Source organism: Anolis carolinensis, chromosome 1 (assembly GCF_035594765.1).
Source record: "Anolis carolinensis isolate JA03-04 chromosome 1, rAnoCar3.1.pri, whole genome shotgun sequence".
NCBI classification, from domain to species: Eukaryota; Metazoa; Chordata; class Lepidosauria; order Squamata; family Dactyloidae; genus Anolis; species Anolis carolinensis.
The window spans coordinates 340,757,310-340,773,430 of NC_085841.1; the positions used below are offsets into that span (position 1 = coordinate 340,757,310).

General features: G+C 44.2%; 1 protein-coding gene across 6 annotated transcripts in view; it reads right to left on the reverse strand.

Annotated features, from left to right (window-relative positions):
* Positions 1–16,121, reverse strand: part of catsperb (cation channel sperm associated auxiliary subunit beta) — a 116,934-nt gene that overhangs the window by 17,009 nt on the left and 83,804 nt on the right. For all 6 annotated transcript variants that reach the window (XM_062968134.1, XM_062968136.1, XM_062968138.1 and 3 more), the window contains one exon: positions 9,361–9,499. In XM_062968134.1, coding sequence (XP_062824204.1) covers positions 9,361–9,499 — 139 coding nt within the window. The remainder of the gene's footprint in view (positions 1–9,360; positions 9,500–16,121) is intronic.

The window sequence follows — 16,121 nt, forward strand, 5'->3', positions numbered from 1 at the left end:
TGCCTTTAATCTCGGACCTATTAGACCGGCTTCGAGGGGCCAAGGTTTACACCAAGCTGGATCTTCGGGGGGCTTACAATCTAGTTCGCATCAGGGAGGGGGACGAGTGGAAAACCGCCTTCCAGACCAAATTCGGATTATTCGAGTCCCTAGTCATGAATTATAGAATCATAGAATCATAGAATAGTAGAGTTGGAAGAGACCTCATGGGCCATCCAGTCCAACCCCCTGCCAAGAAGCAGGAAATCGCATTCAAAGCACCCCCGACAGATGGCCATCCAGCCTCTGCTTAAAAGCCTCCAAGGAAGGAGCCTCCACCACAGCCCGGGGGAGAGAGTTCCACTGTCGAACAGCCCTCACAGTGAGGAAGTTCTTCCTGATGTTCAGGTGGAATCTCCTTTCCTGTAGTTTGAAGCCATTGTTCCGTGTCCTAGTCTGCAGGGCAGCAGAAAACAAGCTTGCTCCCTCCTCCCTATGACTTCCCTTCACGTATTTGTACATGGCTATCATGTCTCCTCTCAGCCTTCTCTTCTGCAGGCTAAACATGCCAAGCTCTTTAAGCCGCTCCTCATAGGGCTTGTTCTCCAGACCCTTAATCATTTTAGTCGCCCTCCTCTGGACGCTTTCCAGCTTGTCAACATCTCCCTTCAACTGTGGTGCCCAAAATTGGACACAGTATTCCAGTTGTGGTCTGACCAAGGCAGAATAGAGGGGGAGCAGGACTTCCCTGGATCTAGACGCTATTCCCCTATTGATGCAGGCCAGAGTCCCGTTGGCTTTTATGGTTTATGTGGAGCTCCCGCAACGTTCCAGCACTTTGTCAACCATATCTTTCAGGACTATCTAGATCGGTTCCTGATCATCTACTTGGACGATTTTTTGGTGTTTTCTAGATCACAATCAGAACATGAGAAGCACGTCAGAATGGTGTTACAACGTTTGCGGGATCATGGACTATATGCCAAGTTGGAAAAATGCGCCTTTGATCTTGAAGAGGTTGATTTCCTGGGATACCGTGTCTCGCCACAAGGACTCTCCATGGACCCGGCAAAGGTTTCAGCAGTATTGGAATGGCGGGCGCCAACCAACAAGAAAGAGGTGCAACGTTTCTTGGGGTTCGCGAACTACTACCGCAAGTTCATTCCAGACTTTGCCCGCTGGTCTGACCCAATCACCAGCTGCATCCGTGGAAAACAGCCTTTCCGCTGGACGGAGCAAGCAGAGAAAGGGTTCCAGCAACTAAAGAAATTATTCACGTCCCAGCCAATTCTACAGCACCCTGATCCTAAAACCCCTTTTGTTGTGCAGGCTGACGCCTCCGATGTGGCAATTGGGGCTGTACTCTTGCAACCAGTGGGAGAATATCTTCATCCTTGTGCCTTTTACTCCCGTCAACTAACAGCCCCAGAGAGAAATTACACTATTTGGGAGAAGGAACTTTTGGCCATAAAAGCAGCCTTTGAAAATTGGAGACATTGGTTAGAAGGGGCCAAATTTCCCATTGAGGTCCATACTGACCATCGTAATTTAGAGCATCTAAGAACTGCCCGCAAGTTAAATCAGAGGCAGCAGCGCTGGGCTTTATTCTTTGAGCGTTTTGACTTCCAGATCCATTATGTAACCCCAGCTCAGACCAAGCAAGCAGATGCTCTATCACGGAAACCAGAGTATGCTGCAGGACGCAGAGAGACCTTTGAATCCCAGTTGCTGCAGCCCGGGAACTTTGCCACGCTCACAGTGGGAAACACCAAATCCACTCCAATTGAACCAACTCCCTCTACTCCAGGACCCCTTTGTGCTCAAGAAATTAGAGCCAGTCAACAAGCAGACGCCTGGGCTCAAGATCAAATTCGCCAAGGACTACGTTTCCCTTTCTCTCTTAAGGATGGACTATTATGCTACAGAAATCATGTCTACATCCCTCCAGGACCAGGCAGAGAAAAGGCTCTTCGCCTGTGTCATGACTGCAAGCCAGCAGGGCATTTTGGACTATTTAAAACCATGCATTTGATCCTACGAGATTTTTGGTGGCCCAAAATCCGCAAGGATGTGGAAAAATATGTTAATACCTGCCCGGTATGCCAGCGTTCCAAGACAAGAAGGGAGAAGCCCTCAGGGCTACTGCATCCCCTCCCTACTCCATCTCGTCCATGGGAGATAATTTCTGCGGATTTTATCACTGATCTACCACCTTCCCTTGGATTCACCACGATCCTAGTGGTGGTGGACCTTTTTACCAAATTGGCCCATTTCATTCCCTGCGATGGCCTCCCCACGGCCAAAGAGACTGCAGATTTATTCCTTCAGCATGTTTTCAGACTACATGGATTGCCCAAGAGTTTAGTCACAGACCGTGGATCTCAATTCACCTCTCGTTTCTGGAAGGCACTACAAAAACTATTGGGCATAGACTCTCGTTTATCTTCAGCTCACCATCCTCAAATGGATGGGCAAACTGAGCGCACCAATGCCACTTTGGAACAATACCTTCGTTGTTATGTAAACTATCAGCAGGACAATTGGGCTTCCCTGTTATCTATGTCAGAGTTTGCCTACAACAATGGTGTCCAGGCTTCAACTAAGGAAACCCCGTTCTTTGCAAACTACGGCTTCCATCCACGTTTCTTTCCTCCTGTCATTGAAACCTCAGAAGTCCCCGCAGCGGAGGACTGGCTACAAGAACTCACAGCGGTGCAACAACTATTGCTCCAACAACTGGACCAAGCCAAGGAGGACTATAAACGCCACGCTGACAGTCATCGCCAGCCGGGCCCCGAGATCAAGGTAGGAGATCGGGTTCTTTTGTCCACTCGCTTTTTGCCCTCCCACCGTCCCTGCTGGAAGCTAGATGCCCGTTTCATTGGTCCTTATCCAGTGGTGGCGCAACTTAACCCCGTGACTTTCAAACTTCAACTTCCGTGCTCCATGCGCATTCATCCAGTGTTTCATCGCTCCCTGCTCCTTCCGGCGGATGGTGTGTGCCCCGATGCAGACCGGCCGGCCCCCACTCCTGTTTTGGTGGACGGGGAGGAGGAATTCGAGGTTCAGGACATTTTGGATTCTCGCTTCCACCGCCGCCGCCTTCAATATCTCATTGACTGGGTGGGTTTTGGCCCCGAAGAACGCTCTTGGGAAGACGCTTCCACAGTCCATGCCCCCGATTTAGCCCGCCGCTTCCATCAGGCCTACCCTGCCACCTCGGGAAGGGAGCCCATTTTTGAGGGGGGCCTTGAGGAGGGGGATAGTGTGAACCAAGGGCAGTTGGTTCTCGCAGAAACAGAGGCAGCAGGAGGACATTTTTGCTCCCTGGCTTCAGGTAGGATTTGGCTAAGATTTTAAACTGAGTGTGGGCTTGGCTCCTGTGGTCAAAGTCTAACTGTTGTGTGACTGTTGTGTTGAAAGAGAGCCAGGTACTTAAGTTGATTGACAGCAGGCATTGTCCCCTGTTAATTGAGTTTCTGGGAAAGCTTTATTTGCCAGTGTGAGTTTCTGCCAGAGCCTGATCCCAGAAGGGCAGTTGGTTCTCGCAGAAGCAGAGGCAGCAGGAGGACATTTTTGCTCCCTGGCTTCAGGTAGGATTTGGCTAAGATTTTAAACTGAGTGTGGGCTTGGCTCCTGTGGTCAAAGTCTAACTGTTGTGTGACTGTTGTGTTGAAAGAGAGCCAGGTACTTAAGTTGATTGACAGCAGGCATTGTCACCTTTACTAACTATCCTTTGCAGTACATACAGGAAACAAAGCAACATAAACAAATACACAAAGAGGTGGTTTGTTGCAGTTTGCACATAAAGTGCGTGCATATTACTTAACTGTACAAAGATCCCACTTGGCCACCACGCTCACCAAGAGATGCAACAAAAGCAAAACATTCCCATCACATGCACCAGCTGTGGCATGTTCCGCTTTTTCACACAAAAACTAGACAACTACATCTGCTCCAAATGCAAACAGATGACTCTGATGGAGCAGAGGATCCAACAGCTCGAGCACCGTATTAAGACTCTTAAGGACATTCAGGCACTCGAGCTCTTCTTGGACACTGCACAACACGCTGCTGTAGATCAGCAGCCTGCATCACACCAACACCACCAAGACCATGATCAGGAATCTTATGGGGAGATCAACTCAAAGGTAGACAACCCTCAGGCTTGGAAGGAGGTCACCCATAGAAGGAGACGCAGGACCAGGCAGCCTCCGCAGAACTCCTCTGCTCAGCTGCATTTACACAACAGATTTGAAATTCTTACATCATTAACATACAATCAGGAAACACATCTTGTGGAGGACCACAGTTTCTTAGATACCAGTCAGTGGACCACCCTGGATCAATGCGCAGGGGATAGCCCTGACGGGGACAGTGCATCACCACAGTCACACTTATGTAATCATGCAAATGCTCCATCCCCAATCATAGACCAGGAGCAACAGGAACATCCTTGGGAGAGTAATGGGCTCTCGGATGTATCTCAATGGATTGTCATTGATGAATGCACTGGGGATGTTGAGGAGGAGGACAACACTTTACACCTACATGATTCACTTCAACAGGAGCACTCTTCAGGGGACATACACACTGTCTTGCACAAAAGGGACCCTGTCAATCCTCAAAGGAAACAGGTCTTGGTAGTAGGTGACTCCCTCCTTAGAGGAACGGAAGCCATCATTTCCAGACAGGATGGGATGGCTCGAGAAACATGCTGCCTCCCGGGGGCAAAAATACACCATATCACTCAGAGGCTCAGCAGGCTCCTAAAGACACATCACCATCCTCACCTTATGTTGATTCATGTAGGTACCAATGACACCGCTAGGCATACTTTTCAAAAGATCACAAATGATTTTCGAGCTCTGGGAACAAAGCTAAAACTGTATAATGTACATGTGATCTTTTCATCCCTCCTCCCTGTTGTAGGACACGGCTCTACAAGGGCCGGAAAAATAGTACAGGTCAATAACTGGCTCAGAAAATGGTGTCAAGAGGAGCATTTTGGCTTCCTTGACCATGGTCTACTCTTCCAAGAGGATGGACTACTGGCAAGCGATGGGGTGCATCTCACACAAGTAGGAAAACATCTTTTTGCACACAGACTCACAAACCTCATCAGGCGCACTTTAAACTAGATCCACTGGGGGAGGGGAACAACAGCCTGGCGAACACTATATTACCCACGACCACAGGGAACCGCCGAAAGGCTAAACGGAGGGCTGCACAAACACAGCAAGGACCAAGTACAGAGAGCACAATAATCCCAAATAAACAGTTCGAGGGGAGGTCACAGGGGCTTACATGTCTTTACACTAATGCTCAGAGCATGGGAAATAAGCAAGACGAACTCCAACTCCTAGCACAGCACCACACATACGATGTCATAGGCATCACTGAAACCTGGTGGGATGACTCCCATCACTGGAATTTAACCATTGAGGGCTATAACCTCTTTCACAGAAATAGAACAAAGGGGAGAGGAGGGGGAGTAGCTTTATATGTCAAAAACAGTTACGTTGCAGAAGAAATACAAGACTGTAATCCGGGAAACCAGCTTGAAATCATCTGGATAAGAATCAAGGGAACCGGGACTCAAAAAGATCTTGTCGTGGGTGTCTACTACAGACCTCCGAGTCAGGATGAAGGACTTGATGAAGCCTTCTGTCAACAGCTGACCAAACAGGCACAAAGAAGAGATATAGTAGTCATGGGCGATTTCAATTATCCCGATATCTGTTGGAAAACAAACTCAACCAAGAGTACAAAGTCCAACAAATTCCTCACTTGCCTTGCAGATAATTTTATGGTCCAGAAGGTAGAAGAGGCAACAAGGGGATCAGCAACTCTTGATCTAATCTTAACAAAGGTGGAAGACCTGATCAATACAGTTGAAGTGGTTGGATCCTTAGGGGCAAGTGACCATGTGCTCCTGCAGTTTGCAATACAAAGGAATGCTGAAACTAAGACAAGTCAAACACGCATTCTGGACTTTAAGAGAGCTGACTTCCAAAAAATGAAGGAATTACTGAGCGGCATTCCATGGACGCCGATATTAAAAAACAAGGGAGTTAAGGATGGATGGGAGTTTTTCAAAAGTGAAATACTCAAGGCGCAAATGCAAACAGTGCCAACAAAGAAGAAAAATAAGACAAGTGCAAAGAAGCCAGAATGGATGTCCAAAGAACTTCTAACTGAGCTAAAGCTCAAAAGTGACATGCACAAGAAGTGGAAAAGGGGAGAAATCACCAAAGAAGAATTCAAACGTATAGCCAACACCTGTAGGGAAAAGGTTCGCAAGGCTAAAGCGCAAAATGAGCTCAGGCTTGCCAGGGACATAAAAAACAACAAAAAAGGCTTTTTTGCTTACGTTGGTAGAAAAAGGCAGAAAAAGGAGGCGATAGGGCCATTGCAAGGAGAAGATGGGGTGATGGCGACAGGGGACAGGGAAAAGGCAGAACTACTTAATGCCTTCTTTGCCTCGGTCTTCTCAGAAAAAGAAAGCCATCTTCAACCTCAGCAACACGGAATGGACGAAGGATTGGGGGAAATCCAACCCCAAATAGGGAAACAAGTTGTCCAGGAACACTTGGCCTCTCTAAACGAATTCAAGTCCCCAGGGCCAGATCAGCTACACCCAAGAGTACTGAAGGAACTAGCGGAAGTTATTTCAGAACCACTGGCAATTATCTTCGAGAGTTCTTGGAGAACGGGAGAAGTCCCAGCAGATTGGAGGAGGGCAAATGTGGTCCCTATCTTCAAGAAGGGAAAAAAGAACGACCCAAACAATTACCGTCCGGTCAGCCTCACATCAATACCAGGCAAAATTCTGGAAAAGATCATTAAGGAAGTGGTCTGCGAACACTTAGAAACAAATGCGGTCATTGCTAACACGGTCAACACGGATTTACCAAAAACAAGTCATGCCAGACTAATCTGATCTCTTTTTTCGATAGAGTTACGAGTTGGGTCGATACAGGGAATGCTGTGGATGTAGCGTACCTGGATTTCAGTAAGGCCTTCGACAAAGTCCCCCACGACCTTCTGGCAAACAAACTAGTAAAATGTGGGCTAGACAAAACTACGGTTAGGTGGATCTGTAATTGGCTAAGCGAACGAACCCAAAGGGTGCTCACCAATGCGTCGTCTTCATCATGGAAAGAAGTGACAAGTGGAGTGCCGCAGGGCTCCGTCCTGGGCCCGGTTCTGTTCAACATCTTTATTAACGACTTAGACGAAGGGTTAGAAGGCACGATATCAAGTTTGCAGACGACACAAAACTGGGAGGGATAGCTAACAGTCCAGAAGACAGGAGCAGAATTCAAAACGATCTTGACAGACTAGAGAGATGGGCCAAAACTAACAAAATGAAGTTCAACAGGGACAAATGCAAGATACTTCACTTCGGCAGAAAAAATGGAAATCAAAGATACAGAATGGGGGACGCCTGGCTTGACAGCAGTGTGCGCGAAAAAGACCTTGGAGTCCTCGTGGACAACAAGTTAAACATGAGCCAACAATGTGATGCGGCTGCTAAAAAAGCCAATGGGATTCTGGCCTGCATCAATAGGGGAATAGCGTCTAGATCCAGGGAAGTTATGCTCCCCCTCTATTCTGCCTTGGTCAGACCACACCTGGAATACTGTGTCCAATTTTGGGCACCACAGTTGAAGGGAGATGTTGACAAGCTGGAAAGCGTCCAGAGGAGGGCGACTAAAATGATTAAGGGTCTGGAGAACAAGCCCTATGAGGAGCGGCTTAAAGTGCTGGGCATGTTTAGCCTGCAGAAGAGAAGGCTGAGAGGAGACATGATAGCCATGTACAAATATGTGAAGGGAAGTCATAGGGAAGAGGGAGCAAGCTTGTTTTCTGCTGCCCTGCAGACTAGGACACGGAACAATGGCTTCAAACTACAGGAAAGGAGATTCCACCTGAACATCAGGAAGAACTTCCTCACTGTGAGAGCTGTTCGACAGTGGAACTCTCTCCCCGGGGCCGTGGTGGAGGCTCCTTCCTTGGAGGCTTTTAAGCAGAGGCTGGATGGCCATCTGTCGGGGGTGCTTTGAATGCGATTTCCTGCTTCTTAGCAGGGGGTTGGACTAGATGGCCCATGTGGTCTCTTCCAACTCTACTATTCTATGATTCTATGATTCTATGATTCTATGACTCATGGGCCATGTAGTCCTGTTCCTAGTACTGTTGTGTCAGATGAAGAGGAAAACTTGGGTTTCCCACCGTTTCTGCCGGATTTGGAGCCCTTGCAGCTGCAGGATGTTTGCCCACAAGAAGTCAGCCAAACAAGCCTTGAGCAGAAATCTCCCCCATTTTCTCGCCGTCTTTATTATAATCAAGATAGAAGCGCTCGGGAGGCGACTCGCCGGAGCGCTAGGATAGCTGCCAGACAATTAGATGATTAAGTCTGTTTCCCTTGGGAAAGTTTAAGGAGTCATGCATCTGGACACAGCATAGGTTTCGTTTCTTGTTCCCCAGAGAAGGTGTTCTTTGGCGGGAAAACAAGATCCTATATAGGTGTTTGGACACAAAGGAATCCTTGTGGAGTCAATTTGTCAGCTTCGGGTGTAGATTGTGTGTGGACTACGCTACTCCAGTTTCCAGGACCTTGCTCTCGTTCCAGCCCTGCCTTGTTCCCCGGACCTCGCCACGGATTTCGCCACGGACCCTGTTCTTGCTCCTCGCTTCTTGTTGCCTTGAATCAAGCCTTGTTTGCCAAGAATCTAGTTTGCTTCCTAGCCTTGCATTAAGCTCCATGGACTAAAGGACCTTGTCATTTCCCCTCACTTTGCTTGGCAAAGTGTGTGTTTCGGTTATTAGATTACAACTTTGGACCTTAATATTTCATATTGGACATTGTTTTCCTGGACTATATTTGACCTTTCCTGAAAGGTCTACTTCTGAACTATATTCTACACTTGTTTTTATTAACTTTATATATTTCCTTAATAAAGATATTAGTTAGATTCTGGTCTCTGCGCATGGTTATTGGTGCTCTGCAGCCTGGGTCCTGACAGATATTATACCATATATTTTATATATTTGTCCATGAAACAGGGTTTGCATAGACTGAACCATCAGAAAGCAAAGGTGTCACTGCTATCTCAATTACTCATATGAATATTTTTGGATTTCAGAGTATTTTGGATTTCCAGATAAGAGCCCAACTTATACAGTATTTCAAGAGTAAACCGGAAATAACAAATTCTTAGTACTAAATGTAATTGATAGTTCCACGTTCACTGTAGAGATTGTTCCTTTCCTTGTAAAATAAATTTACTGCCAGCCCTCTCCCCAAACTCCCACAGAATTATAATACTCTGATGATACAATTATGGATCCTTCTGAACCTTTTCTGTTCCTTACCTGAAACTCTCCAATTTGTTCTATTGTTGACTTCTACAATTGTGATAAAATAAGGAGATGTCATATTCTGAGAACGACCCTCTTCCTCAACAGTAAAATAGAGTGGAAGTTTTATTACTGGAAATTTCATCCTCAAAGCCTAAAAATTGAAGTTATATAGGTGAGATTTGTAATAAAACAATTTTAGTCAAATGTTACATCTTGATGAGCATGCATGAATTTCAGTGAGATGTCATGAATATAAGTTCATATATTATTCGGATTAGTTTTGCTAGACAGGAGGAGAATGCAGCACTTTTGAAAAAGCATGATTCTGTTTCTAGTGAGGCTATCTTTCGATTGAACAAGAAAGAGGCTATCCTTCCATTGAACAGAGGAGAAATTTAAACTAGCATCTCTCTGCAGAAAGCAGCAGTTGGAAGACAAAGCTTACCGAGGGTTTTATCACACAGACTTAAAAACATTTTAAGTAGGCAACCTGTTGTTTAGGAATGTTAGATGAAGACTGATACCTACTCTCCTCATCTCACACACTTCTCCCCTTTCCGTAGCTAATAAAACAATGCAGGTTGACTTATCACATAGCCATAGGATGACTCCTCCCAATCAGTCTGATGTTCCCTAATGTTCTCCTACATTACAGTTTCTTCAACTATGGTTTGGGATACCCAATTAGGGGGTGCCTTTCTCTCCTGTATACGTGTGTCTCCCTGCTTTCTCCCCTGTGTGCTGCGCACATGCTTACCTTTAAAATCCTATATGATTTAAAACCAAGACGCCTCAAAGAAAATAAACTTCAATTTATGTAAAGACCTCCAGGAAAGAATAAGAAAACAGGAATTCGATGAGCTGATATTAATTGGGGACTTTAACAGGGTAATAGATCCAAAATTCGACAGAACATCAATTAAGACCAAAGACAAGAACGTGAAGGCAGGAAAACTACCACAAATCTTCCTTAAACTCAAAACCTTCACCTGGAAGATATATGGCGTTTGCAAAACCCAGACAACAGGGATTACACATACTACTCAAATAGACATCAGTCTTGGTCCCGCATTGACATGGTTTGGACTACAAGAATGTTAGCTACAAAAATTAAGAAAATAGAAATATTACCAAGAGTGAACTCAGATCACTGCACTCTAAAAATTCAAATCAATGAACATCAAAGACAATATAAATGATGATTAAAAGATAATCTAATAAATAGACCCAAAGATATAGAAAATATTAGGAAACTTCTGAAAGAGTATGTTGCAAGACAGATCCCTTAAAGTGCCAGACCAGTCTTTAGTAAAAGTAGAGTTTATTAGTTCACAACAAAAAGAGCCCAAAACAAACTCAAAAAGGCTCAAAACACTTAATCTTCAGTGTGAAGCACAGTCTTTCCCACAGTTAAAGCAAAACCCCAAACCCTGGAGAAGAACCCAGATTTAACCGGAGTATAATCCGGATCAAACCCCAAACTTTGCAAAACAACAGAAAAAGCTCTCCAATTCACAGCAGGATGGCAGCAGGCAGGAAGAGAGGAACAGCGGGGGGCCGAAGACAGTCAAACACAGTATCGTCGTTGTTGAATCCAATCCAGGTCAAAGCGGGAGAAGGCAGCAAACACGAGAATCCAGTCCAGGTCAAAGTAGGAGAAGGCAGCAAACATGAGAATCCAGTCCAGGTCATACACAGAGCCAAGGTGTAGAATGCAGCACGGCAGCTAATGCACAAGATCAACACAAGGCAGTCCAGAGAAAACCCTCACAGTTCCAACCCCCGTAGCCAAGAATAATCTGGATTAAATTTACATCCATAGCGGTCTTCCCAAACACGTCTTCCCAAACAGCTCTCAAGGACAACGAATATCCATCAACACCTTGCCAACTGCAAAGGGGCCCCATTTCCCAACCCCACTTTTATTCACAATTCCTCCTCAGAACTGGAATCAGACAACGCCTCACCAGACCTCTTTTCAGCTGAAACCCCTTGCCGAGCCCTCTACTCTGTCCATCTTTTATCCAAACCCATAACTCCCCAAGATTCAGCCGGATCCCCATTGTGCCAACCCTCAAACGTGTCGCTACTTGTGGGTTCTCTAAAGATGTCCTGGATCTCCCGCATCTTAGTCCAGTCCATTGCCTCATCCTCTGAAGTCGTCATCCCATCCTCCTGATTCTCAACCCCATCATCAACTGAGTCATTGTCAGTAGGCTCCGTAAGTCTCTTCCGGATCCGCTTCCTTTGTCGCTCCTTATCGGAGTCTTGCTCACAAGTAGTCTTTCTTCCCCTTCTAGTACTCCTAGTAGTATAACTACTCAAAGACTCCATCAAAACAGAGTATCTGCAACTAAACTATATAGAAGACATATCCAAACAAATAGTGTGGGATGCCAGTAAATTAGTAATGCGGGGCTATTTAATATCACAGAGACAGGCACAGAATAAATTAAGACTCAAATATTATAATAAAGTACTAGCTGTGCCCGGCCACGTGTTGCTGTGGCGAAGTATGGTGGTATGGGAAATAAAGTATCGAGGAATTGGGGGTAGTTAAGGTAAAGGGTAAACGTTTTCCCCTGACATTAAGTCCAGTCGTGTCTTACTCTGGGGGTTGGTGCTCATCTCCATTTCTAAGACGAAAAGATGGCGTTGTCCGTAGACTCCTCCAAGGTCATGTGGGATGACTGCATGGAGTGCCGTTACCTTCCCGCCGGAGCAGTACCTATTGATGCACTCACATTTGCATGTTTTTGAACTTCTGGGTTGGCAGAAGCTGGGGCTAACAGTGGGGGCTCTCTCCGCTGCCCCAATTCAAACCTGCGGCCTTTCGGTCCAGAAGTTCAGCAGCTCAGCGCTTTAACAGGCTGCGCCATCAGGGGATATTATTTCCTAAAGGTTGTGAATATACAATATTTCTGATTGGGATTTTTTTGTCTGTTGGAGGCAAGTATGAATGCTGCAATTAGGAAAAATGATTAGGATGTAATGGCCTCGCAGCTTTAAAGCCTGGCTGTTTCCTCCCTGAGTGAATTTTTTGTTGGGAGGTGTTAGCTAGCCCTGATTGTTTCCTGTCTGGAATTCCCTTATTTTCAGAGTGGTGTTTGCAATATTTTATGTGCTTCTACTGTCTGTAGCCCTGAGAAAACAGAGGATTTGCCAGACTTTGATGATGGGAATACTTTGTTGGGAGGTGTTAGCTGGCCCTGATTGTTTCCTGTGTGGAATTCCCCGGTTTATTTACTGTCCTGGTTTTAGAGATTATATTATTCTGCATTATTCTATCCCAGTAATTATTTCATATTAAAGTAGAATCTCACTTATCCAACATTCGCTTATACAATGTTCTGGATTATCCAACGCAGTCTGCCTTTTCATAATGTTTTTGTAGTCAGTGTTTTAAATTCATTGTGATATTTTAGTGGTAAATTTGTAAATACAGTACAGTAGAGTCTCACTTATCCAACATAAATGGGCCGGCAGAACATTGGATAAGCGAATATGTTGGATAATAAGGAGGGATTAAGGATAAGCCTATTAAACATCAAATTAAGTTATGATTTTACAAATTAAGCACCAAAACATCATGTTAGACAACAAATTTGGCAGAAAAAGTACTTCAATACACAGTAATGCTATGTAGTAATTACTGTATTTATGAATTTAGCACCAAAATATCACAATATATTGAAAGCATTGACTACAAAAATGCGTTGGATAATCCAGAACGTTGGATAAGCGAGTGTTGGATAAGTGAGACTCTACTGTAATTACTACATAGCATTACTGCGCATGGAACTACTTTTTCTGTCAAATTTGTTGTATAATATGATGTTTTGGTGCTTAATTTGTATAACGATTACCTAATTTGATGTTTAATTGGCTTTTCCTAAATCCCTTCTTATTATCCAACATATCCACTTATCCTGCTGGCCTGTTTATGTTGGATAAGTGAGACTCTACTGCATATTGATAATCTTATATTATCTGCTTAGAACTGGATTATATGAGGCCCCTTCTTCACAGCTGTATAAAATGCACACTGAAGTGGATTATATGGTAGTGTGGACTCAAGATAATCCAGTGCAAAGCAGATAATATAAGATTATAAATGGGTTATATAGCTGTGTGGAAGGGCCTTGAGTCTACACTGCCATATAATCCAATGCAAATTAGATAATCTGTGGAAGAAGCCTAAGTGAGGCCTAAATCTGTCTGTCCCCTAACTGAAACCTGGCTGTGCTTGGCTGAGCTGGTTGCTAGGAGACGAAGTGGGCAGAGATTAGCCCTCTAAACTGGCAGCAATTGGATAAAAACAATTATTGCTGTGATGTGAGCCGGCCACCCCCTGCCCCTGCGTTGGTGGACGGGGAAGAAGAATTTGAGGTCCAGGACATTTTGGATTCTCGGCTTCATCGCCGCCACCTCCAGTATTTGATTGATTGGGTGGGTTATGGACCGGAAGAATGCTCCTGGGAAGACGCTTCCACAGTCCATGCCCCTGACTTAGTTCGGCGCTTTCACCGGACTTACCCTTCCAAGCCGCGCCCCCGCGGATCTCGGGGGGAGGCCCTGAATGAGGGGTGCCTTGGGAGGGAGGATAGTGTAATGCCCCATGGGCCTTGTAGTCCTGCTCCCAGTGCCACTGTGGCTGATGAAGATGGAAACATGGGGTTTTCGCCGGCTCAGCAAGAGTCGGAATTTTTCCAGATGCCTGATGTTGATGTTTTTGCCCAAGAACCCATTAAAACGGACCTTGAGCAGTTCTCACCCCCTTTTGTTAGGAGACAGTCCTATGCTGCGGGAAGGGGAGAGAAGGAGCAGGTTCGGAGGAGTTTGAGACTTGCAGCTAAACAAGACACTGATTAGCCATGTTCCCCTGGGAAAATCTAGGGAGTCTCACATCTGGAGAGAGCTGTGTTTCGTTTCCTGTTCCCTAGGGAAAGAGAACGCTGGACACCTGCTTTGCAGGAAAACGAGACCTAGTTAAATGTACCTGGCACGGTAGGTTCCGTGCGGAGTCAACAGAGCAGCTTCAGGAGTGATTTCGTGTTTCTAGCCTAGTGTGAACTTCGCAAAGTCCGCAATTCCAGTTTCCTTGCTTTGCCTATCTAAGTATTCAAGAATTGCCTTGCCTTGTTCCTAGTCACGGACCTTGTTCCTGGAATCAAGTTTTGTTTCCAACTTTGTTGTGGATTTACCTTGGACCTTGAAAGACCCTGGACATTTCCCCACACTATTGCTTGGCAATAGTGTGTGTTTCGGTTTGTTGGATTCTACTTTGGACTCTAATATCATTTATTGGACAAAACATTTCTGGACTATATTTGACCTTATCTGATAGGTCTGCTTCTGGACTATATTCTCTACTTGTTTTTTATTATTTTATATATTTCCTTAATAAAGATATTAGATAGTTTTTGGCCTCTGTGTTCGGTTCTTAGTGCTCCGTTGCCCAGGGCGTGACACTAGGGCTGCCAAATATGAGACTGTACTATGAGGCATGTGCCCTTATGTGGATCAAAGATTGGGCAACATTAGAAAGGTAAAAACTACTAGAGGGAGGGACATGACTTGAGGTTCAGGTGGCATGGATACCTTTGGTACCAAAAAAAGAACGTGGAAAGAAACTTTAATAATCATTTTATAAGACCAGTGCTAATTAGAGTTTGGGAGAAATACAAGATGAGATTTTATTATAAAACTCCATTATGGATATCTCTGGTAGAGGCATAATATGGGAGAAGATAAATGGCTCACGTATAAACAAATCTTGAAGGCCCAAGATAAAGACCTGACGATAAAAACATATGATGAAATCAAGCAATCGAACCTGAAGATAACCTGGTTCCAATATTACCAAATTAAAGAATGTTATAAAGAAGATAAAGTAAAGGGCTTCATGGTTAAAGAGAATATTTGGGATAAAATAATGAAAAAGAAACAAAAAACTATAAAAATATTATATAATCAATTACTAGAGTGGGATACAGAAACAGAACTGATTAAATCTTGCATGATACAAGTGATCTTTATTAAAGGTTTTCAAAATTACATCTTTTTAACTAAGGAAAAGGAAGGTGAGGGTAGGCTCCTCATCTGTGTACACCTCTTTTCCTTGTGACTCAATTTTTATAATTTGTTGTTTATTTTTTCTCTTTCTTATCAATCTTGTCAGCCATCTACCTGGCTTGTTTGCGTTTTCAAATGTATTTTGCCTTGTCCATTTTAATTTATTAGCTAGTTTCTCTAGCTCCAAATTACTTTTTTGCTTCTGCAATATTTCTAAATTTTTCAAGATTTTCCCATCTTTTGACTTCCTTTTTAATTGCAATTCTACAGTGTCAAATTCTTTTTGTATATCTTGTAATTTTTGATTTTTGATTCTATTTTTTCATGATTTTTGCTGTATAAAGAATCCCCTGGCTACCACTTTATAAGCGTCCCAGACTGTTTGTGAGCTAGTCTCTTGATTATCATTATATTGGAAATATTCTTTAGTCATTATTTTAGTCTTTTCTATATCAGTCTCCTGTTTAATCAAGCTACTATTTAATCTCAAGTTTAAGGGATTTTTTAATAATTTATGTTCATAATTAGTGGACAATGATCTGAGAGATCTCTTGCAAGTATTTTTATTTCATCTACTTTGGATACTAAACTTTTGGATGTCCAGATCATGTCGATTCTGGACCATGAATTATGTCGGTTAGAGTAAAATGTAACATCTTTTTGATTTGGATTTCGTACTCTCCAAATATCATATAAAT